Here is a 24975-nt window from a genome sequence, read left to right as displayed (position 1 = left end):
TTGGCCATCAGTCTGGTTTTAATCGATCAATGGTATCTTTTGAGGGCTTACTAAGAGCAGAGCACTGTACTAAGCATTTGGAAGAGTACAACACAGCAGAGTCAGTAGATACATCCCTGCCCACAGTGAGCCTACATTCTAGGGGAAAGAAGGAGACAGATGTTAAAATAGGTTACAGATGGGTATATAAGTGTTGTGGGGTTAAGGGTTGCATGAATTTACTTGCTACCACATCCTAGATCTTGGAAGCTAGAGGAGGTGGGAGGGGGAGGGGGAGGGGGAGAAGATTGGGAAGAGGGAGGGAGAGAGATGGAAGAAATAGAGAGACTGAGATGGAGAGACAGGTGGAGTGATTAAAAAGAGTGCTTTTTAAGACCAAGAGAAAATGACATATTTTTAAATCATCATCTACACAACCTATTGATTGCTTGAATACAAAGCATAGTGCAAATAATAAAAATTATGGTATGTTAAGAGCTTACCTAGTATCAGGCACTGTAATAATAATAATAATAATAATGGTATTTGTTAAGCACTTACTATGTGCAAGGCAATGTACTAAGCGCTGGGGTGGATTCAAGCAAATTGGGTTGGACACAGTCCCTGTCCCACGTGGGGCTCACAGTCTCAATCCCCATTATACAGATGAGGTAACTGAGGCCCAGAGAAGTGAAGTGACATGCATAAGGTCACACAGCAGACAGGTGGTGGAGACAGGATTGGAACCCAGGTCCTTCTGACTCCCAGGCCTGGCCTCTGTCCAGTGGGTCATCTAAACTGTCGGATGCCACCCAGTCACACCTCCTAAACTGTCAGTGGGATGAGCAGACATTAAGATTTATGAAGGCACATCTCCTCCAAGAGGCCTTCCCAGACTAAGCCTCACTTTTCTTCATCTCCCGCTCCCTTCTGCATCACCCTGATTTGCTCCCATTGCTCTCCTCCTGCCCCCAGCCATTAGCCCCACAGCACTTATGTATATATTTGTAATTTCATTTATTTGTATTGATGTCTGACTACCCTGCTCTAGACTGTGAGCTTGTTGTGGGCAGGGAATTTCACTGTTTACTGTTGCATTGTACTTTCCCAAGTGCTTAGTACAGTGCTCTGCCCATAGTAAGCACTTAATACATTCAGATGAATGAATGAAGACTGTGGAAAGGCAGGAGAAATAGTCATTCATTCATTCATTCAATGGAAATTAATTGAGCGCTTACTGTGTGCAGAGCACTTGGAAAGTACAATTCGGCAACAAAGAGAGACAATAGCATCAAAACAGATAAATAGAATTATAGATATGTACACATTTGTTAAGCGCTTACTATATACCAAGCACTGTTCTAAGCACCCGGAGCACTGTTCCAATGGGCGTGAAGGAACTTCCCTGTGACCTTCCAGTTTAGGTGGGTTTCAGAGATCATCTCTCCCAAGTTCTTAGCACAGTGCTTTGCACACAGTAAACACTCAATAAATACCACTGACTGATAGATAGCAAGAGAAGGCAAGGTCCTGAAACCTTTTATCCCCTCCCCCCCGACTCCCATGGGCCACCAAACTGGAAGACATTTTCCATTTCCAAACTGTGATAGCCTGCAAAACATACCCACTCCTGTCCTCTCCATCATTCCTTCCAGGTGATGAGAAAATGTCTTCTCAAATTTTCCTTCAGCTTGTGCAATTTTTAATAGTTTTTCTCTTCTGATAGAACAGAAGTAGGAAGGCTTAAACCCCAGTGGAAATAGGGGTTTATGTATTCAAAAGGGAAGGAAGTTACCAATTAAACTAGGGGGTGAAAAACTAAAAAGCTTTGAAAATGACTCCTCAGATCAATTCTCCTGCAAAGCACCACTCTCTCTCTCTCTCCAATTCTTTCGTCTTGTTTCTCCTACCTCACACCCCTGGCTTCCCAGCTCTTCCCGGTCAGCCCTAATAATAATAATACTGGTACTTGTTAAGCGCTTACTATGTGCCAAGCACTGTTCTAAGTTAATCAGGTTAGACACAGTCCCTGTCCCACATGGGGCTCACACTCTAAATCCCTATTTTCCAGATGAGGTAACTGAGTCCCAGAGAAGCAAGTCCCAGACTTGCTCAGGACACAAAGCAGACATGTTGCAGAGCTGGGATTAGAACCCAGCTCCTTCTGGCACCATGCTCTATCCACTAAGCCACACTGCTTCTCCCTCCCATGGGTTAAAGCCAGAAAACATCCACGTGATGGCACAAAACAACAATACAGCCTCCAAATATACTGAATACGGACAACACACAGACAGCAATACAGCCAAGCCCTGCTACACGGTGGCACCAAACAAAATTACATTTGCTAGGAAAATTATATTTCCTGGAATTCTGAAGTGCTCATTGCACATGTACCTTAATAAAGGGTTTTAAAAAAAACTGAAATGCCTATTTACTTTGCTGGAAATGTAAATATATTTCACAAAAACTTAGGACAATCTTGTTTAGGCCAGGTTTACGCTTACCTATACACCAATTAGCTGTGTTTTCTATTTTAGACGAAGATAGAATCAGTCAAATTTACTGTAGTTGAAATTATTGTTTCACATTTATCAAGAGCCCTTCTTTTGTATTACCTAGGACACTGGTACAGTGCTCTGCACACAGTAAGCGCTCAATAAATACAATTGAATGAATGCATGAATTGGTATTAATTGAACACTCAATGTTCTAGGAGCTTGAGAAAACACAGCACAAAACAATGATATGATCCCTGCCTCCAAAGACCTTACAATCTAGTGGACGTCTAATATCCCACCGTGTCTCAGAGCACCAAGAAAAGACAGACAGGTGTCATGTATTTAATATTCTCAGTGGCTTGGAATTATCAATCATTCAAAAGTATTTTAGTGCTTACTCTGTGCAGAACACTGTACTAAGTACCTGGGTACTACAGCGTGAGAAGCTGATCTCTGGCCCCGAAGAACTTTACAATCTAGCAAAGAAGATTGAAACTATTAAGTTACACAGAGGAGAAAGCGACAGAGTGTAAAGATATGTGCACCAGGGGATGCCATGGGGAGTAACTAAGTGCTTGGGTGATGCAGAATTACTGAAGTGGCAGTTGTAGGGAAATAGTGGGTGGAGATGAGAGAGAAGAATCAGGGAAGGCTTTCTGGAGGAGGTGTACAGAAGGGCTGTGAAGATTCTGAAAATGAATAGAGTCAATCGTTCAGCCAGTCAATCATATTAACTGAGCGCTTACTGCATGCAGAGCATTATACTAATTGCTTGGGAGAGTACAACGGACATATTAGAAAAGCAGCGTGGCTCAGTGGAAAGAGGCTGGGCTTGGGAGTCAGAGGTCATGGGCTTGAATCCCAGCTTTGCAAATTGTCAGCTGTGTGACTTTGGGCAAGTCACTTCACTTCTCTGTGCCTCAGTTACTTCATCTGTAAAATGGGGAGTAAGACTGTGAGCCCCACATGGTACAACCTGATCACCTTACATCTTCTCCAATGCTTAGAACAGTGCTTTTCACGTGGTAAGCTCTTAACAAATGTCATCATCATTATTATTATTATTATTTTATTCCCTGCCCACAACGAACTGAGGAGCCCCTGGAAATCCAGTTGAAGTGCAATATTGCTGGCCAATGACTGCAGTTTGCCCCACGCCCTCCCCAGCCTGCCCAGGTGGAACCCACCACTGCGCCATCCAGAACCGACTCACTTCCTGTGCCAAATTGGAAGTGATCCTGCTCCTTGTTTCTGCATTTCTGGGTGGCATACTTGCCTACACATTGCACTGTGAGCCCACTGTTGGGTAGGGACCGTCTCTATATGTTGCCAACTTGTACTTCCCAAGCGCTTAGTACAGTGCTCTGCACACAGTAAGTGCTCAGTAAATATGATTGAATGTACAGGTGCCCTGTGCCCTGCTGGATTTGCAGTTCCAGCAACCACTAGAACTGTACGAGGGACAAAAGGCTCACTTTCCTGGTGAATAAAAGCTAATCGGTTGGACACAGTTCCTGTCCCACATGGGGTTCGCAGTCTCAATCCCCATTTTACAGACGAGGTACCTGAGGCCCAGAGAAGTGAAGTGACTTGCCCAAGACCACACAGCAGACAAATGGCAGAGCCGGGATAAGAACCCACAAGCTTGTGACTCTCAGGCTTATGGTCTATCCACTATGCCATACTGCTGCATCTCTGATCTGGCGCTTCCTGTCAATGACTACCCCCACCAAATATCCTCCCGTGCTTGTCCAGTACGATGGAACAGGGATAGTATGCACTAAGCGCGTACTATGTGCAAAGCACTGTATTAAGTGTTTGGAAAGAAACACATGGATGAGATCAAGACACAGTTCCTGACCCCTGCCAAGGGGCTCCCTGCCAATGACTACCCCAACCAAATATTCTCCCGTGCTTGTCCAGTACGATGGAACAGGGATAGTATGCACTAAGCGTGTACTATGTGCAAAGCACTGTATTAAGTATTTATTTATTTATTTATTTTACTTGTACATATCTATTCTATTTATTTTATTTTGTTAGTATGTTTGGTTTTGTTCTCTGTCTCCCCCTTTTAGACTGTGAGCCCACTGTTGGGTAGGGACTGTCTCTATATGTTGCCAACTTGTACTTCCCAAGCGCTTAGTACAGTGCTCTGCACACAGTAAGCGCTCAATAAATACGATTGATGATTAAGTATTTGGAAAGAAACACACGGATGAGATCAAGGCACAGTTCCTGATCCCCGCCAAGAGGCTCAACCCTCTAAAAATGAGGAGAAGGAAGTGACAGCCACAAAAAGGGAAGGCGAATGAAAATGGAAGAGACAAGAGCTCCAGGATTCCAGGCTCCTTAAAGGTCAGGCCAACAGAAGGGGTGACGGTCAACTGCAAGAGATGGACACACAGAAGTGAGAGGAAAGTAACCTGCACTAGGTAAAAGTGAATTCTAGGTGAGTCTAGATGAAGCCAAGATTTAACGTCTTAAGTTAAGAGAGGCTTCCACTATGCCGGTCTGGGAGACCTGTTTCTTAAAGTCTTGAAAGGGGCTCAGTTCCAGCTTTGATTGACAAAGAAAACGCACTCCAAGAAGCCCAGTTAACTGGGGCCCATAATGGCTAGTTAAATCTTTTCCAGCATCTGGTCAGCAGATGGCAGGCACATCATACTGTTTTTAGACGAGAATTTCATCTCCCAGGTAGTGATTTTGTAGCCCTCGGGACAAATCATCACCACTGGCAATGAAAGGAGTCAAAGCAAGCAGTATAGCAGAAGCCAAACGTTGAGATTCTGACAACAAGTAATTTCCTAGGTGGGGTGGCACAAGACCTCTGACCTGGTCAAAATCTCTGGGATTCTATGACCAAAATCTCTAAACAGTCATCTGGGCTGTACCATGACTAATAATAATAATAATAATAATAATAATGGCATTTATTAAGGGCTTACTATGTGCAAACACTGTTCTAAACACTGGGGAGGTTACAAGGTGACCAGGTTGTCCCACGGGGGGCTCACGGTCTTAATCCCCATTTTACAGATGAAGTAAAATTACTTCCAAATTACTTAAATTACGATTACAAAAATTACTACCAAAAGATGAATTTGGAGTTCCTCAGTAGTTGTGTTCAGAGGGGCGTTTTCTGAATCCTAGCCCTTCCCTAGGTTTCATGGTCTCCATACAGTTACTCAACCCCAGAATAAAGATAAATTTCCCTCTTCGTATTAAGAGAAAAAATTGTCATAAAGGTAATGTCGGTTCAAGTATCAAAATCAAATTATATGCAGAAATTAAAATTGTACAACCTTATAGCAAGCAACAAGATACATCATACGAGTTCAAATAGCATAAAATCAAACCCGGTTATTAAATGCAAATCACTCCCTCATTCTGTACTGCACTCTGTGCTAGAATTCCGGATAATAAATTTTTGCAAACTGATAATCTGTCAATGTGCCTCAGCCCTCTCTCACTCTACATGATTTCCCTCAGTTCTTCCAAACTGGACATGGCTAGTACTTCACAACTCAACGCACCCACCCTTGTGCTCGTAACCCTTCACTTGGTGGCTCCAGCTGATTTAAACTCTCACCTGTTCCTGATTGTCTGACCTAATTCCTTCCTCACAACATTGCTTCATTTCTGGTGATGCTGTTAGATGTCTTCCCCTTTTGTCCCTTGCATTCCCTTTGAAGCCGGGAAATTATGAAAAGGCACAACTTTATTGTCATTATTACTACTATTATATCTTTTAAGCACTTATTATGTCAAAGACTGTTCTAAATGCTGGGGTAGGTATAAGTTCATTAGGTTGGGCCCAATCTCTGTCCCATATGAGGCTTACAGTCTAAATAGAATGGAAAATAGGCACTTAATCCCCATTTTACAGATGAACAAACTAAGGCACATAGAAGTGAAATGACTTGCCCGAGGTCACACAGCAGGCAAGTGATGGAATCAGGATTAGAACCCAGGTCCTCTAACTCTCAGGCCCATGATCTTTCCACAAGGTCATGATGCTCCTTTTTTTAATAAATTGGCCCTAGGGCTTGCAGGACAGTTTAAAAGTAACGTTCACATTTTACAATACCCATAATCTAGAGATCTCAGCTATACGATAAAAAACACCACCCTCGGAGGCCTGACCAGATCAACCCAATGCAGAAGCTTTTTGAATGGCTATTAAAGTACCAGATTTCTCTACTCTCACACCTGGGCAGTATTTCTCAAACTGAGGTTTATGTGGAGTCTTAAGAGCCATGCAGGAGGAGGATATTCTGGGCAGGAGGTGGGGTGAGGGAGGGACAAAAAGAAATAAAAGGACCTTATTGTAAGAGACAGTGAAAAAAGAGCCAGGTAGAAGAATATACTAAGGATTTTTTTAAATCCCAGTTATGAGTCTAAGAAGACACAGAAAAATCCAAAGAGTTCAACTAACCAGATATCCTTGAAAGAGAACTAATCATGAATGGATAAATGGGATTTTCCTCAGCACTGAAAGCAACCAACACTTAGAACAGTGTCTGGCACATAGTAAGCGCTTAACAAATACCATAAAAACATCGAGTTGCAGTGGGACAATCAATCTATCAGTGGTATATATTCTTCAAAACCCCAATACCAAGAACCAGTAAACTAAAAATGCCCAGTGGCAACAACCAAAGCCAAACAGAACACATCTGGAAAAAAAAAAATGATAGACTTCTAACTGCATGCTAAGCTTCCCAGAATCACAGTTGGTATGTGATTATGATGTTCTGGCAAGGAGAATAACAAAAATACTCGCTTATTATTATTTTTTTTGTTAATACTTCCATTTCAGTAAATTCCTAAAAGATGAAGTTGTCACCTCTTTTTCCGCCATTCCATGCTTATTTTTCAGGGACTCACATTATTGCTCATTAAGCTTTAGGTATTCCAACACGCTAGCTCTATGGGCGCTTAAGAGACATCAGTGTATTGCACATTGATATGTTTATCCCAGCAGAATGAGCAGAGCGGAAGAATTCACCCATTTCAAGGGAGATTTGAGATTTTGAATGGTGGCCTGTACATTAGAAAACATTGGAAATCTTAGTTGAAAGTGACCTTGAGATCAACTAGTTAAAATGCTTTCCCTCCATGGCAAAATGGATGACCAGATTCTCACCTCAAAAAAAATCTAATCTAAGGACATGAATTTGTGTGGAGAAAAGGTAGATGCCATGGTGTCTGTCAATCTTCGAATTCTAGACCAGCGTTTGACATTCATTATATCACAAATAAATCTAACCACAAGGTCCTTCCATCACTGTTTCATTCTCAAAGACCCCCGTAAAACTCTTCTCTGAGAAAAATGAAACATCAAACACACCATACACCCTCATACACCCACATATTCTCATAGAAATGAAGACTTATTATACCCAGTATATTCGCTGTGCCCTGAAGAATTCCTGAGACATCTTCAACTTCATCTTTGTTGGAGTGGTCTGCATAGGAGCATCTGTTAGAGATATTGTGAAAATTTTTCTCCGCATCCCTGTAACTAAAAATGAAAATATAAAATTAGTAGTTGGAGGAAAAAAAAACTCAAGCATCTGTGAGCACGCACCCACAAATACACATGGAGTATACTCTGTGATTTTAGCTCAATAAGTGTCTTAAGTAACTGACACATTGAGACATTAGTTTCTATCCTAACCCCCGGTTGACATCTACATGAACAGGATGAACCTCGGAAGTGGAGACATTCTTTAATAAGCGGCAGCATAAGGGAAAACAAAAATTTAAAAACTAGCAGTTGACAAATGTCTAAGTGTTTCTTTGCTACAGGCAGTGTATTTTAAGAATGAAGTTGGATGGTAAACATAGAGCAGCAGTCAGTGACGATCTATCCAGGGTCTGAGATAGATTAAATCTGATTAATTTAGTGAGTGGATACATACCAATGTTGAGAGTAAACATCCTATCCCCTGGCCTCTATCGTGTATACTCCAGGGACTTAGATCATCATTATTCCCAACAATACTTTGAAAAAGAATTGTCTAAACTAAAACAATTCCCACACACTCAGACAACCTCAATTAAAGTAAATGAAATACCATCATGGATTATTTTCTAGGATGCTAGTGACAAGACCAAACAGAAACATTCTCTTTTTTAGTTTGCCTATAGAGTTTAGACTTGATAACCATTATTTCTTTTTTAAGAAGAAAAAGAATAGGTCAGCCATGAATAATAAAAATGGCAATGTGCCATGACAATGAGAATAACAGAAGGATTTCATTTTAAGATATCTACAGCAGATAGCATAACAGATTTCATGTGTTTGGCAATTGTCTTATCCATGATACTGGGGAAATATTTATTCTAGCATAAAAAAAGAATGTGTATAGAAGAATAAACATCATGAATCACAAAATTTTGACGTGTGCCCTTTCTCGTGCAACGGCTTTTTGATGTAATATTTTCAGGTTTCTTCTTTTCCGAGTGAGAGTGTGTTGCAAGTTTAAAGTGATTTCAAATGTATCTGCACAATAGAGATATCCCAGTTTTATAAAGGAAAAGCAAGCACTCTACCAAAGCAAAACTAGATTGTTCTTGCAAATACTTTGATTGTGTAATGTGGAACTCTGAGTTCAATTTAAATGAAGAGATTTAAGGGGAAAATAGCATGTAGAAGTAAATGTAGTCTCTGTTGAAACCTAATTTCTTGCTATCGACTCTGATGGCGAAAGAAGGATTTAAGACAGTCAGTTCTCTCCCACCAACCTATTTTCACTCTTCTCCCAATCACTTCTCTCCTCTATCACCAAATTAGTTCTGTGCCTGAATCTCATCTCTTTCACCATCCATCCCTCACTGGCACCCTCCTTCCTGCGTGGAACTCCCTCCCCCTTCAAATCCAACCTTCCCATCTTCAAAACCCAGTTAAAAAACACATCTCCTCCAGGACGCTTTACCTGCCTGATCTCTCATCTTTCCACCCTCTTTCCCCCTGTCGCCTAGTCACTTATGCGCATGAGTCCATACTTCTTAAGCACTTAGGTGCCCAGCCAAGCCTTCCCCACTCTCCACATGACCACACACTTTATTTCTAGTTGCTTTCCTACCTGTAATTTATTTTACTTCTGTCTCTCTTGCTAGATTGTTAGACTGTAAACTTCTTGAGGGCAGGGTTCATGTCTACTCATTCTAATGTGCTCTCCCAACTGCTTTCTCAGTGCTCAGTACAGAGTAAGGGCTCAATAAATATCACTGATTGATTGGTTGGTTGGTTGGTTGAATAAAAACCTGATGGCTCACTAGGCTTTTAATATTACCCTGGATGCTTTGCAGGGATGCAACAGGGAGATTAGGATGGAAGGGGTAAGGTCTGCAACCCAGGAAAGGGGAGAAGAGATGGGAGAGAGGAAAAGGGAGTAAGGAAGGGGAAAGAGAACAGAGCAAAGGGGATTTGCATGCACGTGAGTGCCTGCAGGTAAAGGAAAATGAGAAGAGGCAAATACTGACTAATCAGAGAAAATTCTGAGGAAATCAATATCTTGGGCCCTGATATTCAAAATGACCATGTATTCTAATCCAATTCCCCAGATACTTGTTCAAGATCCATTTTATTTGCTTAGAGAGAAAGACACAGAGTGGATATGCCAAATGAGGAACTATGTGGTAATTCAGGAAATTAGTAACATGTTACCACAAAATGGCTGTATTCTCACTGCTGACCCATTGTGTCCCATGAAATGCAAGGGGATCAATCAGTGATATTTATGGAGAATTTATTGATCCATTAGGATTTATTGAGAAGTTGTGAATCTTAAAATATTTACTGAGAAGTTGAGAATCAGGAACTGAAAAGGAGATAATGCAGAGAAAAGGGGAGTCTCATTTAACTAGTTGTATCAGCAATGTGTGTGGTTATTACTTGCCCTTTAATAAAGGCTCTTTAGATCCACCTAAGACCAATCATTTGGGTTCCAATAAGCTTAGGTACTTTTATATCATCATCATCATCATCGTTATTATTGTTGTTATTATTATTGTATTTGTTAAGTGCTTACTATGTGTCAAGCACTGTTCTAAGCACTGGGATAGATACAAGGCAATCAGGTTGGACCCAATTACTGTCTCACATAGAGATCACTGTTTAAGTAGGAGGGAGAATAGGTTTTTAATCACTACTTTAGAGGAAACTGAAGCCCAGAGAAATTAAGTGACTTGTCTGAGGTCACACAGAAAGCAATTGGCAGCCTGGATTAGAACCAGACTGAACTCATTTAGACTGCAAGATCATTATGGGGAGGGAATGTGTCTGTTTACTGTTATATTGTACTCTCTCAAGCACTTAGTACAGTGTTCTGCACACAATAAGCGCTCAATAAATATGACCAAATGAATGAGCCCAGGTCTTTTAACTCCCAGGCCTGTATTCTTTCCACTAGGCTATGCTACTTCTAACTTATAACACATTTACGAGATGAAGAATGAGGTGGGGGTCTAAGAGAAAGGTGTTAGAAAAGGAAAAGCAATTTTCAAAAGAGATTTTTATAAAATAAGCAAAAAGCTATCTCAGTGAGCTACTATCTTCCTGTGGCCATTCTCCAAATGAAGGCAAGATCCAGTTACTACATGTCGGAGAACTCCGCTAGAAAATGGATCTGATCGCTAATGCCAGGCACCTGTGTAGCAGAAAGCCATTTATTTAAAACTATTTCTGAACTATTATCTTTAATCCACCACTCAAAAATGGCCTCTATCTTACTCACCCAATAACTTGATGTTCATAATATTGCAGTGTCCTCTTGAGAGTCTGCTGTATTGTCTGAGGCTACAAAATAATAAGAGGAAAACCACATTAACAAATCATGGCTATGGGGATATTTCCAGCAATGCACATAGACAGGTGACAATCCATTCTTCACATTCATTCAACCATATTTATTAAGGACTTACTGTGAGCAAGCACTGTAGTAAGCGCTTGGGAGAGTACAATGTAACAATAAGTAGACACATTCCCTACCCATAATGAAGTTACAGTCTAGATGGGGAGACAGACATTAATATAATAAATAAATTACAGGTATGTACATATAACAGGTCCTAAAAGATTTATATTTTATAAAATTATATTTTATATATTTATACAATATTTATATTTTACACACCTTTCCATATGTTTTGACCACTGGCACCAATATAAAATTCTTCCCAGTTACCAAACATATTCCATTCTGCAGTCGATGGCTATTCCCTCACTGTTTCCAAGGAAATATCAGATAAATTACCTTTTTTCAACATACCTCCCAAGAGTCCTGCTATACTTCAGCAAGTTAATTGCAAAAGATGGTTAAGCAGATAGGAGTAAACTGAAGCTAAAGGAGCTGACCTTTCTAAGGAGAAAAACAATTGTACAGCCGTTTGATCTGCAAGATGCTGAGACACAAATTGAAAATGCGGCAGGAGAGAATAGAATCCTCATCGATAAGAGCATCAGTGGAAAAGAATGATGATCAAATGGATGGGAGTAAACTGTGGCAACCGCATAAGGGGAGGTCTCCTTGGGAAAAAATCATGTAAATCAAGTCTGGCCCAAGGCTCTCTTTCCAGGTCCTCTATATTCAGCACCGATGAGTGTCTCTCCTGTCCATAGAGATCTTTAGGGAAAGAAAAAAATACCCAACCACCTCCTGGAGCAATCCGTGCATCCCTTTCAGGACATTTCTCTGTGCCTCAGTTACCTCATCTGTAAAATGAAGATTAAGACTGTGATCCCTATGTGGGCCAGGAACTGTGTACAACCTGATAAACTACCAGCTCTTCACCTCTCAGGGTAGAGTTTCCAGTCCTGTACCAGTCTCAGCTATGGGAGGAAGAGTTAAGCAGAGGCCTACCCACTCCATTCCTAGATTGGGCAGTGGCTAGTGACTGGAAGGCGATCTGCTACAAGTCAAAACTCACCTATGCTGGGCAGTGGCAGCATGGAAGAGAGTCAAGGGTGGAGATTCAAATTTACTTCGCAGAAGAAGGTAATGGTAAACCACTTCTGTATTTTTACCAAGAAAACTCTATCGATCCACTACCAGAACAATTGCAGGTGGAGAGCGGAGCTTTCCGGGAGAGATGTGTCTGAGATGTCGCTATGGGTCGGAAACAACTCGACAGCATAAGACAAGAACCCTTAGTAGAGTGTCTGGCACATAGTAAGCACTTAACAAAAACCTTAAAAAAAACTCACAAAAGAATTACAACTGCTAGTTATGGGTTTAAAAAACCCACTTCCAAAGGCCCTGCCCACTCTCACTCAACAGTTCTGAATCTCTCGTTTTGCTGGTGTTCTTGGAAACTAAACAAGCCAGAACACACGCCCTTGCTTCTTCCACGTGTGCCATTTCCCAACATGAAATGCTTTCCTCACTCCTCTCTGCCTTACTGCATCCTTCCCTCCTTCATGCTTTTCTGGTCTCCCACTCCACTGACTGTGAAACCTTTCCAGATTCACCTCACATGGCTTTGATCACACCAAATTCTCTCCCCTTCCTGGTAACCCTGCTCAGAAGTGGATCGATCCTGAATGTAGTTCCTCTCTCAGGTCTCCCAGGGAGGTCCTACGTCGGCCTCAGACCTGCCAGTCAACACAAAGAAGGCGGCCAACACCTGAGGTATTGACAAGCTTCTCCAGCTGACTAAAGGGCCTCAGGAAGAGAAACCTAAGTGGCCTCAGCAGAGTAAGGTTTATGAGTTGCTTCCTAAGTGGTAAAGCAAAGGAGTTCAGATAAAGGGATGAAAACCACTCGAGCAAAGCAAATGGTTTAGGGTCTCTAACCAGTGAATTCTTTAGCATTTGACATCAATGTTCATTCATTCAATCGTATTTATTGAGCACTTACTGTGTGCAGAGCACTGTACTAAGCGCATGGAAAGTACAATTCAGCAACAAGTATGGACAATCCCTGCCCTCAACGGGCTCACAGACTAGAAGGGGGGAGACAGACATCCAAACTAGTAAACAGGAATCAATAGCATCAGTATAAATAGAATTATAGATATATACACATCATTAATATAAATAAATATAATTATAAATCTGTACATATATACACACAAGTGCTGTGTGTGTGTTGGGGGTGGGGGGGTAAAGCCTAGTGCTCTGCACACAGAAAGTGCTCCACAAATACTAATGATGATAATGGTTGCATAGTGTGATCGAGGTCATGGGTTTTAATCCCCACTCCACCATGTGCTTGCCGTGGGCAAGTGACCTTGGGCAAGTCGCTTTATTTCTCTGTGCCTGTTACCTCACCTGTAAAAAGGGGATTGAAATTGCAAGACTTTGGGTCCTGAAGTGGAGACTACAATTTGGAGTGACAGTTGAGCCTCAGTCATAAACCTTCAAGACCAAGATCCTGCACGGAGGAATTAATTCTAGTGTCAGTGGAGGACCAGCGCCACTTGCACTCTCTCTTCTCTGTCAGTCACATCACTTCCAGGGCAGGAAGAGTAACCCTTCTCAAATCCGCCAAGCATTCACCAGTCTCCCCCTTCAAAGCCCTACCGAAGGCTCACCTCCTCCAAACCTTCCCAGATTAAGCCCCAATATTCCTCGGCTCCCCCTCCCTTCCACATCACCGACTCACTCCCTTTGCTCTTCCCCCACAGCATTTATGTATGTGTATATCTATAATTCCATTTATTCATATTGATGCCTGTTAACTTGTTTTGATGTGTATTTATCTATATTTCTATTTATTTATGTTGATGCCTGTTTACTTGTTTTGATGTCTGTCTTTCCCCTTCGAAATGATGAGCCTGGTGAAGCAGGGATTATCTCTATTGCTGAATTGTACTTCCCAAGTGCTTAGTACAGTGTTTTGCACATAGTAAGCGCTCAGAAAATACAATTGAATGAACGAACAAGTGGGTAGGCAGGGGCGCAACCCGTTGCAAAGTGTATGCAAAGATCCATTTAGGGCCAAAGTTATCACATGGGATACGATACTGGGCTGAAACATCGTACCCCAGAAAGCAGTTGCCTTGGTAGCCACTGTGGTCTTTGCTGCCTACATAAATTGGCTATTTTTAGCGGGATTCTGTCTGATCCTAAGTTCACTCTTGTCCAGAAATGATTAGATGGCATATTTGCAACAATTATTTGCACCTGAAATTACCCACAGGCAAATCGTTCCCTAAAGTAGCTAGTCATCTGGTTTTATACTGGACAACTAAGCTATCCCCTATTTCAGCTGACCTATTCCCTGTTTCAGACAAAATAACAGATGCTTCTTTTTTTTCTTAACTTGGTTCTGGGATTCCTTTCTCTGCAGTTTGAGCACTGCACCAGATTTCAAAGTGATCTGGGAAAATAGCATAAATTGAGGGGGGTCCAAAGCTGTTTCACATTCTATTAACTTTTCATTAGTTATATTGTGAGTGAATTGGTGTTTGTGGGGAATTAAAACATAATAGGGTAACGGCGATTAGCAGACTTTGGGGTTCTGTCAATTTAAGGGAACAGGAAGCAGTACAAGAAGGAGAAATTGGAAACCAGAATTGTGGATGGAGTCAATGGCTAAGAAGCAGCTTGGGCTAGTGGTCAGAGCACAAGCCTGGGAGACAGAAGGACCTTGGTTCTAATACCAGTTCCTACAAATGTCACTGTGTGACCTTGGGCAAGGCATGTGACTTCTCTGTGCCTCGGTAACTCATCTGTAAAATGGGGATTAAGACCTTGAGCCACACATGGGACATGGACTGTATACAGCTGGATTAGCTTGTATCCAGCTCAATGTTCAGTTTAGTGCCTAGCACGTAGTATTTAGAGAAGCAGCATGGTATATTGGCTACAGTCCAGGCCTGAGAGTCAGAAGGTCATGTGTTCTAATCCCTGCTTTGCCACTTGTCTGCTGTATGACTTGGGGCAAATTGCTTCACTTCTCTGTGCCTCAGTTACCTCATCTGTGAAATGGGTATTGAGACTGTGAGCCCCACATGGGACAGGGTCTGTGTCTAACTTTATTTGCTTGTATCCACCCCAGCACTTAGTACAGCACCTGGCACATAGTAAGCGCTTAACAAATACCATCATTATTAACAAATAATATATATATATATTTACATACACACATTATGAGCTGGTGGAAATTTTTGCAAGCCAGTGTTCTAAATGTCACCACATATAAGATCCTCTTCATGCAGTAGCTGAGAAAAACAATGACATTAACCTTGGAAACCCAGCCTTCAGAATGAGATTGGAGTCACTTAACTGTACCAAACTAGGACTAAAATTAACAAAAATAGAGACCACCTTATTTTCAGAGCAATCCAGGAGAGAAGAAGGGTTAGAAAAGCCAGCCAGTATCTCATTGCTAACTCACTAGAGGCCTTAGTGACCAAACCTGAACTAGACTTTTAAATAGAGTAATAGCTAAAATACAACATTTAATCACCATTACAATATGGAAAGAACACCAGGGAGAAAGACTGAGGCCTAAAGAATGATATATAAAACCATTAAGGTATAAAGCTGCAGATGCAAAGTTTGATTGATTTTAAAAGCCACTCACCACACTCCTGAGCCTAATATTTTTCCTTGGGAAAGAGATGGAGGGGATTTAAAAGGCAATAGAACCAGAGTAAGTCACCTGTCCTTTTACCCCAATTTTACCTTAAACATGGAGAAAATGACCTCACCACATATAAAATGGCTTTCAGCAGAGATCCAAACCTGGCCAGATCAAAGAGCAAAGACAGCCAACAGCCAAACTGAGGCTTCCCCCAAGATCATCCCTGAGAAAAAACTCAGCTCTGCCTAAAGAGAGGGTGGAACTTTTCCACTATTGACAAGGGAGGTAAACCCCTCCCAGAATGCCTTAATGACTTCTGGGAAGTTTAGGCCAACCATCCCTTTGCCACCCTGGATCCTCTATATTTATTTCTTCTCCTTTCCTTCCCCACAATTCTCTTACCAGATTTTATCCAGATTTGTCTGAAAGTTTTTAAAGCACATCACTTTGGCTATGGCCTTGCTAAAACTTCTTCAAGCTGTCTCATTATTAAAACAAAAAAAGCACAACTTTACAACAAATTGGTAGAAGCAAGAATTCCCATAGTTACTAATTTATTGGACTTTTATAACCATGTCAACTTTATTGGGATGCATTTTCCCAGCTGTTTGCTGTAAACAAAAACTAAATATAAGCTTTAGTGATATTTCCAGCTGCGCTACTGACCCTTCAGGACATTTGGACAAGATTACTTCACCTGGAACAGAGGGCCCTGGGGAAAAGTGCTTCTACTTCCTTAACTAGAAATAATTCTTTAGTTCTCAGAATCACTTTACAGAAGCAGTACTAGAGATTAGGAAGAATTGAGCACATCTAGGGCCTTCATGAGTTAGCTACTCCCTGTAACTAAACTTCCTTTTGGCAGCAACAAAGAGAAGCAGCGTGGCTCAGTGGAAAGAGCACGGGCATTAGAGTCAGAGGTCATGGGTTCAAATCCCTGTTCTGCCAATTGTCAGCTGTGTGACTCTGGGCAAAACTCTCTGTCCCTCAGTTACTTCATCTGTAAAATGGGGATTAAGACTGTGACCCCCCCGTGGGACAACCTGATCACCCTGTAACCTCCCCAGCGCTTAGAACAGTGCTTTGCACATAGTAAGCACTTAATAAATGCCATCATTATTATTATTATTTTGGAGGACCCAGAAATGCCTTCTGAACAAAAGGAAAAAGAGTAACTGCCATTTAACTTCTCTGTACCTCAGTTCCCTCAACTGTAAAATGAGGACTAAATCCTTCTCCTTCCTACTTTAGACTGTGAGCCCCAAGTGGGACAAGGACTGTGTCCAACCTGATTAATTTATAATTGACCCCAACACTTAGAACAGTACTTGGCACAAAGAACGAGATTGGCACACAGAATGAGTAAGCATTTAACAACTACCCTAATTAAAAAGAAGAGTGATCCCTTTCCAATGGTCCAAAAGACACCCCCCCACACACACACATATTAAATAATTTATTACCTTCTTACAGTAGATTAATGGACAGGAAATTTATGTTAATGGTCAATCACTGAATTGGAAGGTGGTAAGCCATCTGCCACAGAGAATCAGCTGCTTAGTGGATAAAGCACAGGACTGGGAGTCAGAAGGACCTGGGTTCTAATCCTGACTCCACCACTTGTTTGCTTTGTGACCTTGGGCAAGTCACTTAACTTCTCTATGCCTCAGTTACCTCATCTGTAAAAAATGAGGATTAAGACCGTGGGACAGAGACTGTGTCCCACCTTTTCAACTTGTATTTACCCCAGCACTTAAAACAGTGCTTGGTACAGAGAAAACACTTAACAAGTAACAAGTGCTTACTCTTAACACGTACCATAATTATTATTACAGTTATTATTATCAGGTCCAGCCTCCTATCTACAAGCCAGAATTAATCCAAACCATCCTAGATAATTAAGAGTATACCTTATTCTTATAGGAGAGAGATTCCTTAGTCTCCCTCACCAATCCATTGCAGAAGTTAGTAGTCCTCATAATAAACATATCTATCTTCCATGACTCATGTTGCTTTTCCACTTGATCTGTGGCTTTCAGTTAAAAATGAAGGGAAGTGGGGGTCCCCAGCTACAACACTGGCCTACATCCCTATGTTGGGAATTAGTTCTGGAGCTTTTATAAGGCCCCCAGATAAATCCCAGAACCCCATCACTTGGTTCAGATCCTCTTCTGACCACACTGACTTCTCTGAAGGAAGCACAGCCCCCTCATTGCTTCAAAACCAAGCATCTCCTTGAAGTTCCCTGTAACTTCCAGAGTCAGAGGAAGGGTGCCCTAGAGACCATAGAACTGATTTTTCCACCCTTTTGTTGCTTTGAACTCTCTAAATTCTCAGCATCCCATTAGGATACTAGTAAGGATCTGGCCAATATCTCACCCATGGGTAAAAATGCTATCTTAGTATGTGCTCAAGAACTCCTTAGTAACCCCTGTAACTAAACTCCTAACCCCACTATTACTAAGCCAGGAAACAATAGTGAAGGAGTCTTGCTAATGACAACCAGGTGTGATAGGGCACCTGGGTGAATCAGCTGATGGGCATCACTACTGAAAAGTGGTTAAGAGTAATCACACATTTTATTTCCACAGTGAATGAGAACACTGAAAGTCAGAGAATTCTTCTCATTTTTCTCCTTGTAGTTCAGCAAAGGACCTGAACAATTTAAGTTTGTAATTTCAGGTGTGTGGCCTTAGACAAGTTGCTTCACTTCTCTGTGCCTCAGTTATCTTATCTGTAAACTGGGGATTAAGACTGTGAGCCCTAGTTGGGACAGGGCTTATAGTAAGAGTCAAGCTTTGATTTTCACTGCAAAAGCACCTCAGGTCTATCTTATTGATACTATTGATACTATTTTAATACTAAATCTATTCACTCATTCAATCATTTATTGAGGGCTTACTGTGCACAAAGCACTGTACCAAGCACTTGGGAGAGCATAATATAACAATAAACAGGCACATTCCCTGCCCACAATAATCTTTCAGTCTAGAGAATCTAGACAATAAAAAGGGTAAACTTTCAAGTGCTGTAAACTCTCATTTTAACAAACTCCTCATATTAAAAATAGGTGGAGATCATTTCTACTTACCCCTTTTATACGGTATTTGTTAAGCACTTACAATGTACCAGGCACTGTATTAAGTGTTGGGGTAGATACAACAAAATCAGGATGGACACAGTCGATGTCCCACATGGAACTCGCAGCTTTAATCCCCATTTTACAGCTGAGGTAACTTCGGCACAGAGAAGTTAAGACACGTGCCCAAGGCACTGCAACAGACAAGTAGCAGAGTCAGGATTAGAATCCAGGCCCTCTGACTCCCATGGTCTTTCCACTAGGCCGCTTTACTTCACAGTGCTTCTCACTATTTCAGTCTACTCTCCCAAACACAGTAAATGCTCAGCAACTACCACTGATTGATTTAAAATTTATTTGATTGCAATAGTATGGTTACAAGTGTCAGATGAAATAATAATTATGGTATTTGTTGACTTGTGTTCCCAGACCTGCCGTAGACACAAGATAACCAGGCCAAACACAGTCCCTGTCCCATATAGGGCTCTAAAAGGGAAGGAGAACCGGCATTTCATCCCCATCTTTCAGATGAGGAAACTGAGGCAGAGAAAAGTTAATTGGCTTTCCCAAAATCACAGAACAGGTAAAATGCGGAGTCAGGATTAGAACTCAGTTCTATTGACTCTCAGCCCTGTGCTTTGTAATATCCCCTGGACTGTAAGGCTACCAAATCTGCTGTACCTTCCCGAGTACTTAGTACAAAACTCTGACAAAAGTGTTCAGTAAATACTTCGGATTGATTCCCATCCAACCTGATTTGAGTTACACTAGTCAAGCTCTCTCCATCAAATTCCCACAAACCAAAATTGCATAAAGTACCACAGTGACCCACCAGGAATCCTCAGAAGGAGCTCCTCATATACCCTCCACTATAGGTGGCGATTCTAGAATTTAGAGAAATGTATTTAGTTTACCTCACTATCTAGTCTGACCCAGACAAGTTGCACGGAGAAGGGAAGTTGCCCAATAGCCACGTGGCTCAGTGAAAAGAGCACAGGCTTTGGAATCAGAGGTCATGGGTTCAAATCCCGGCTCCGCCAAGTATCAGCTGTGTGACTTTGGGCAAGTCACTTAACTTCTCTGGGCCTCAGTTACCCCATCTGTAAAATGGGGATTAAGACTGTGAGCCCCCTGTGGGACAACCTGATCACCCTGTAACCACCTCAGAGCTTAGAACAGTGCTTTACACATAGTAAGCGCTTAATAAATGTCATCAAGAAAAGAGGGCAAATATAAAGGGAAAGCAAAAGAATGGGCCTACACAAACACCCCCATACTGAGCATGGGTGGGAATAAGAGATCAGGATTATTCTCTAGAGTGTGCTAAGGGATGTTGGTAACTTAACTGTGAATCTCCCTGTAAAACGAGGCTCATGATAAATTCTCCTCAACCTTCTGTAAAGGCAGAAAGACTCAAAATGGCAATAACTGTAAGGTATTGTGTAAAGGAGCTGGCAGCCACAATTTGCTCTGCTAGAGCTCATAGTTTTGATCATTTCTTGCTGAATTCCCATGGTGGCAAGTCTTGGTTATGGGAGAAACTGATCAAAATAATCCTATCATTTCAAAAAAATTAAAAAGGGCTGGGGGCTTTGGGTGGGGAAAGGTTCCTACCTAAATTTCTGTGAGAGGGCTTTAGGAATTCTTTCACCAAAGATCAAATCCCTTCAAAGAATGGATTCTCACCATAACTGGTCACTACTGCATTTCTGGGGCTTTATTTGTCTCTGTTTCTAGAGGAAAATTAGTAACTGGGAGAATGAGAGTGAGAGAGGATATGAGTAAGAAAGAGGAGGAGAACAGCTGCTTAAGGAAGAGTGGGAAATGGTTTTTGGCACAGTGGAAATTTATTTTACAAAGCTCCCCATCTCAAACACTACATCAATTGTCAATCTCTCCCTGCAGTTCAGCTTCGCAAATATCAGCTCAAATCTAACCCATATGAGTTATGTAAATAAATAATAATGATGGCATTTATTAAGTGCTCACTATATGCAAAGCACTGTTCTAAGCGCTGGGGAGGTTACAAGATGATCAGGTTGTCCCACGGGGGGCTCACAGTCTTCATCCCCCTTTTACAGATGAGGGAACTGAGGCCCAGAGAAGTGAAGTGACTTGCCCAAAGTCACAGAGCAGACAGTTGGCGGAGCCGGGATTTGAACCCATGACCCTTGACTCCAAAGCCCATGCTCTTTCCACTGAGCCATGCTGCTTCTCAAATACACACAAATACACACACACACACAAGGGATACTGATGATCTCACAGAGAACAAGAATGAAGAGCTGATTCACTATCAGTCAGGTTTTCTACTTGGTAGGGTTGTTGCTGGGTTGTTTTTTTCAATAGGAATCTCTCTGTAAACAGAGGACTCATAAACAGGAACCTCCGCAAGAAGGAATACCCATAATTTGTAAACCACAAACCAATAGTGGTTTCTTTAATGAGCTCTGAGATTTTCATTTGCCTCACATTACATTTCTTCAGAACCATAGCCACTTAGTGCAGGGAGGTTGTAAGGGAGGCCTATTTTAAGTCAACCATTATGCAGTTGCAATCATTCATTAAAAACATAAAAGACCACTGATTTTTGGCAACTAAAATGAAAGAGGGGATAGAGCATCACCCATATAAAGCTGTGTTGCAAAAATTACGACTTCACTTGGAAAGATAGTGACTAAGGGAAGTTTTATATATATATATATATATATATGAGTGTGTGTACACATATATGTGCATATATATAATAATATGCTTATATAAATGCCAATATAATATATGCTTGTATATAATAATAATGATGGCATTTGTTAAGCGCTTACGATGTACAAAGCACTGTTCTAAGCTCTGGGGGGATACAAGGTGATCAGGTTGTCCCACTTGGGGATCACAGTCTTAATCCCCATTTTACAGATGAGGTAACTGAGGCTCAGAGAAGAGAAGTGACTTGCCCTAGGTCACACAGCAAACATGTGGCAGAGCCAGCATTAGAACCCATGACCTCTGACTCCCAAGCCCAGGCTCTTTCCACTGAGCCACACTGCTTCACTATATATGTTTTTATATATATTATACATATGACGCTGTTGAGATTGCATTGCTGAGGGGAGGAGTAATAATAGTGGTGGTATTTGTTAAGCACTTACTAAGCACTGAGGTGAATACATGCAGATTGGGTTGGACACAATCCCTGTCCCTTGCGGAGCTCGCCACCTCATTCCCCATTTTACAGATGCGGTAACTGAGGCACAGAGAAGTGAAGTGACTTGCCCAAGGTCACACAGCAGACAAGTGGCGGAGCCAGGATGAGAACCCATGACGTTTTGACTCCCAGACCCACTACACTATGCTGCTTTTCATACTAGTTCATTCATTCAGTCGTATTTATTGAGCGCTTACTGTGTGCACAGCACTGTACTAAGTGCTTGGGAAGTACAATTCAGCAACAGAGACAATCACTGCCCACAATGGGCTCACGGTCTAGAAGTCAAAACAACTAAACAAGCATCAGTAGCATCATTATAAATAAACAGAATTATAAATATATGCACATCATTAATAAAAATAAATATTTTTATTTATTTATTGATGGCAGGGCAGGTGAGAACAAGGCACAGTGAGAAGGTTAATACCAGAGGAGCGGAGTGTGTGGGCTGGGGTGTAGAAGCAGAGAGGGGAAGGGAGGTAAGAAGGGGCAAGGTAATGGAGAGCTTTGAAAGCCAATAGTGAGGTGTTGGTTCATTCATTCATTCATTCAATCATATTTATTGAGCACTTACTGTGTGCAGAGCACTGCACTAAGCGCTTGGGAAGCACAAGTTGGCAACATAGAGAGACGGTCCCTACCCAACAGCGGGCTCACAGTCTAAAAGGGGGAGACAGACAACAGAACAAAACGTATTAACAAAATAAAATCAATCAATCAATCAATCGCATTTATTGAGCGCTTACTGTGTGCAGAGCACTGTACTAAGCGCTTGGGAAGTACAAGTTGGCAACATATAGAGACAGTCCCTACCCAACAGTGGGCTCACAGTCTAAAAATAAGTAGAATAGGAAATATGTACAAGTTAAATAGAGTAATAAATCTGTACAAACATATAAACAGGTGCTGTGGGGAGGGGAAGAAGCTGGTGGGGGGATGGGGAGGGGGAGGAAGGGGAGAGGAAGGACGGGGCTCAGTCTGGGAAGGCCTCCTGGAGGAGGTGAGCTCTCAGTAGGGCTTTGAAGGGAAGAAGAGAGCTAGCTTGGCGGATGTGTGGAGGGAGGGTATTCCAGGCCAGGGGGAGGACGTGGGCCGGGGGTCGATGGCGGGACAAGCGAGAACGAGGCCCAGTGAGGAGGTTTGCAGCAGAGGAGCAGAGGGTGCGGGCTGGGCTGGAGAAGGAGAAAAGGGAAGTGAGGTAGGTGGGGGCGAGGTGATGGACAGCCTTGAAGCCGAGAGCGATGAGTTTTTGCCTGATGCGTAGGTTGATTGGTCCTTAGATTACTCAGTCAATCAATCAATCACATTTATTGAGTGCTTACTGTGTGCAGAGCCCTGTACTAAGTACTTAGGAGAGTACAATATAACAGAGTTGGTTGACATGTTCCCTGCCCACAGTGAACTGGGGAATATCATTACCTTTTCCTCTACATAGAAGTTAGATTTGTACTTTGCAAGCTCACTCTTATAGCATTCAAATTATCCCAAAGGAAAGAAAAAAATCTTTTTTTTTTTTAAAAAAGCATGCGTTAATGGCATTTAAAGTATTCTCAGGGAGAAAAACACACTTTAAAGCTTCCAAACACTGTCAAACACACAAAGCACTTATTGATCTCCGTTTCAGTGGGAAACAATACATTTCTCTTGTCTTGAAGCCGCAGCAGAAGGTTCCTTATTCCTGTCTGAAATTTCAGGTAGAATTACAATAGTCCAGAGCTGAGATTTATTCCTCTCCTTATTTTTTGCTCCATTACAACGCAATCATCCTGTCATTATGACTCCTTAGAATGAATGCAGATTCTTTTATTCTAGAGTTTAAAGGCCTTTTCATCATTCCTATCTAATTTTTAAAGAGCTTGAAAATGGTAATTATTGCTTACTCCAGACATCTGTGAAGTTGTATTGTTTATCCAGAATCCACTGACATTTGTTTCCACCATCCCTGGGTAGTCAGCAATGCCGTTGGCCCAAAATATCATGAAAAACGAACTGTAGCCTATTTCTGAGAGTGAAGTGAAACCCCATTGTTTTGCTATGAATTTTTTTTCTTTCAGGAGTGCATTGCTTTTCCTAGAGCATCCTTTCTCAAGAACCAATCTTTCAAGCAACAGGTGAGCTAGTCAAGGTCAGAAGAAAATTCTGTCATTTACGAATGGCTTGAGCCATTCACTCCAGCGATGGAAAAGAGTGGGAGAAGAAAGGAGGAAAAAGTAAAGCTAGAAAGAAAATAAGATTGATTTGGCAGTACTGGAATGTGGTCTGTGAGAGACATTTGGATAGAGTCAGTTTTCCTTCACAGTGGAAGAAAAGATGCTGACTTAGTAAGGATGAAAGGCTTTTTTGAAAGAGAACCAAAAGAGACAGTGTATGCAGTTCCACGCTCTTGGATTGATTGTTTTCTAGAAATCTGTTCTGTAAATGATGTTTATATGTGTCTTTGCTACATGCTCCTGGCTAAAATGTTTATCCAAGTTCCCCCAAACACAGGCACACACCTAAACCTCAAATTATGCAATCTTGAATCTGTGGCAATTAGTTCCCCATCAAATAAAAGCAAAATTGCCTAGATGGAAAACAATATTGCAAAGCTTTCCTTTATGTAGAAGGAATGAATGATTTTAGCTTAAACTTTTTTGAAAATAAAAATAAAAATCAGAGCAGCAGCATGGC

General features: G+C 41.6%; 1 protein-coding gene across 1 annotated transcript in view; it reads right to left on the bottom strand.

Annotated features, from left to right (window-relative positions):
• The window catches only part of GUCY1A2 (guanylate cyclase 1 soluble subunit alpha 2), a 173225-nt gene that overhangs the window by 125661 nt on the left and 22589 nt on the right, over positions 1–24975 (bottom strand). The window contains exons 5-6 of the mRNA XM_038761669.1: positions 11228–11289; positions 7886–8007 (exon numbers count right to left, since the gene is read on the bottom strand). Coding sequence (XP_038617597.1) covers positions 7886–8007; positions 11228–11289 — 184 coding nt within the window. The remainder of the gene's footprint in view (positions 1–7885; positions 8008–11227; positions 11290–24975) is intronic.

This window comes from Tachyglossus aculeatus, chromosome 20 (assembly GCF_015852505.1).
Source record: "Tachyglossus aculeatus isolate mTacAcu1 chromosome 20, mTacAcu1.pri, whole genome shotgun sequence".
Lineage (NCBI taxonomy): Eukaryota > Metazoa > Chordata > Mammalia > Monotremata > Tachyglossidae > Tachyglossus > Tachyglossus aculeatus.
This window is presented reverse-complemented; position numbering and strand designations above follow the sequence as displayed.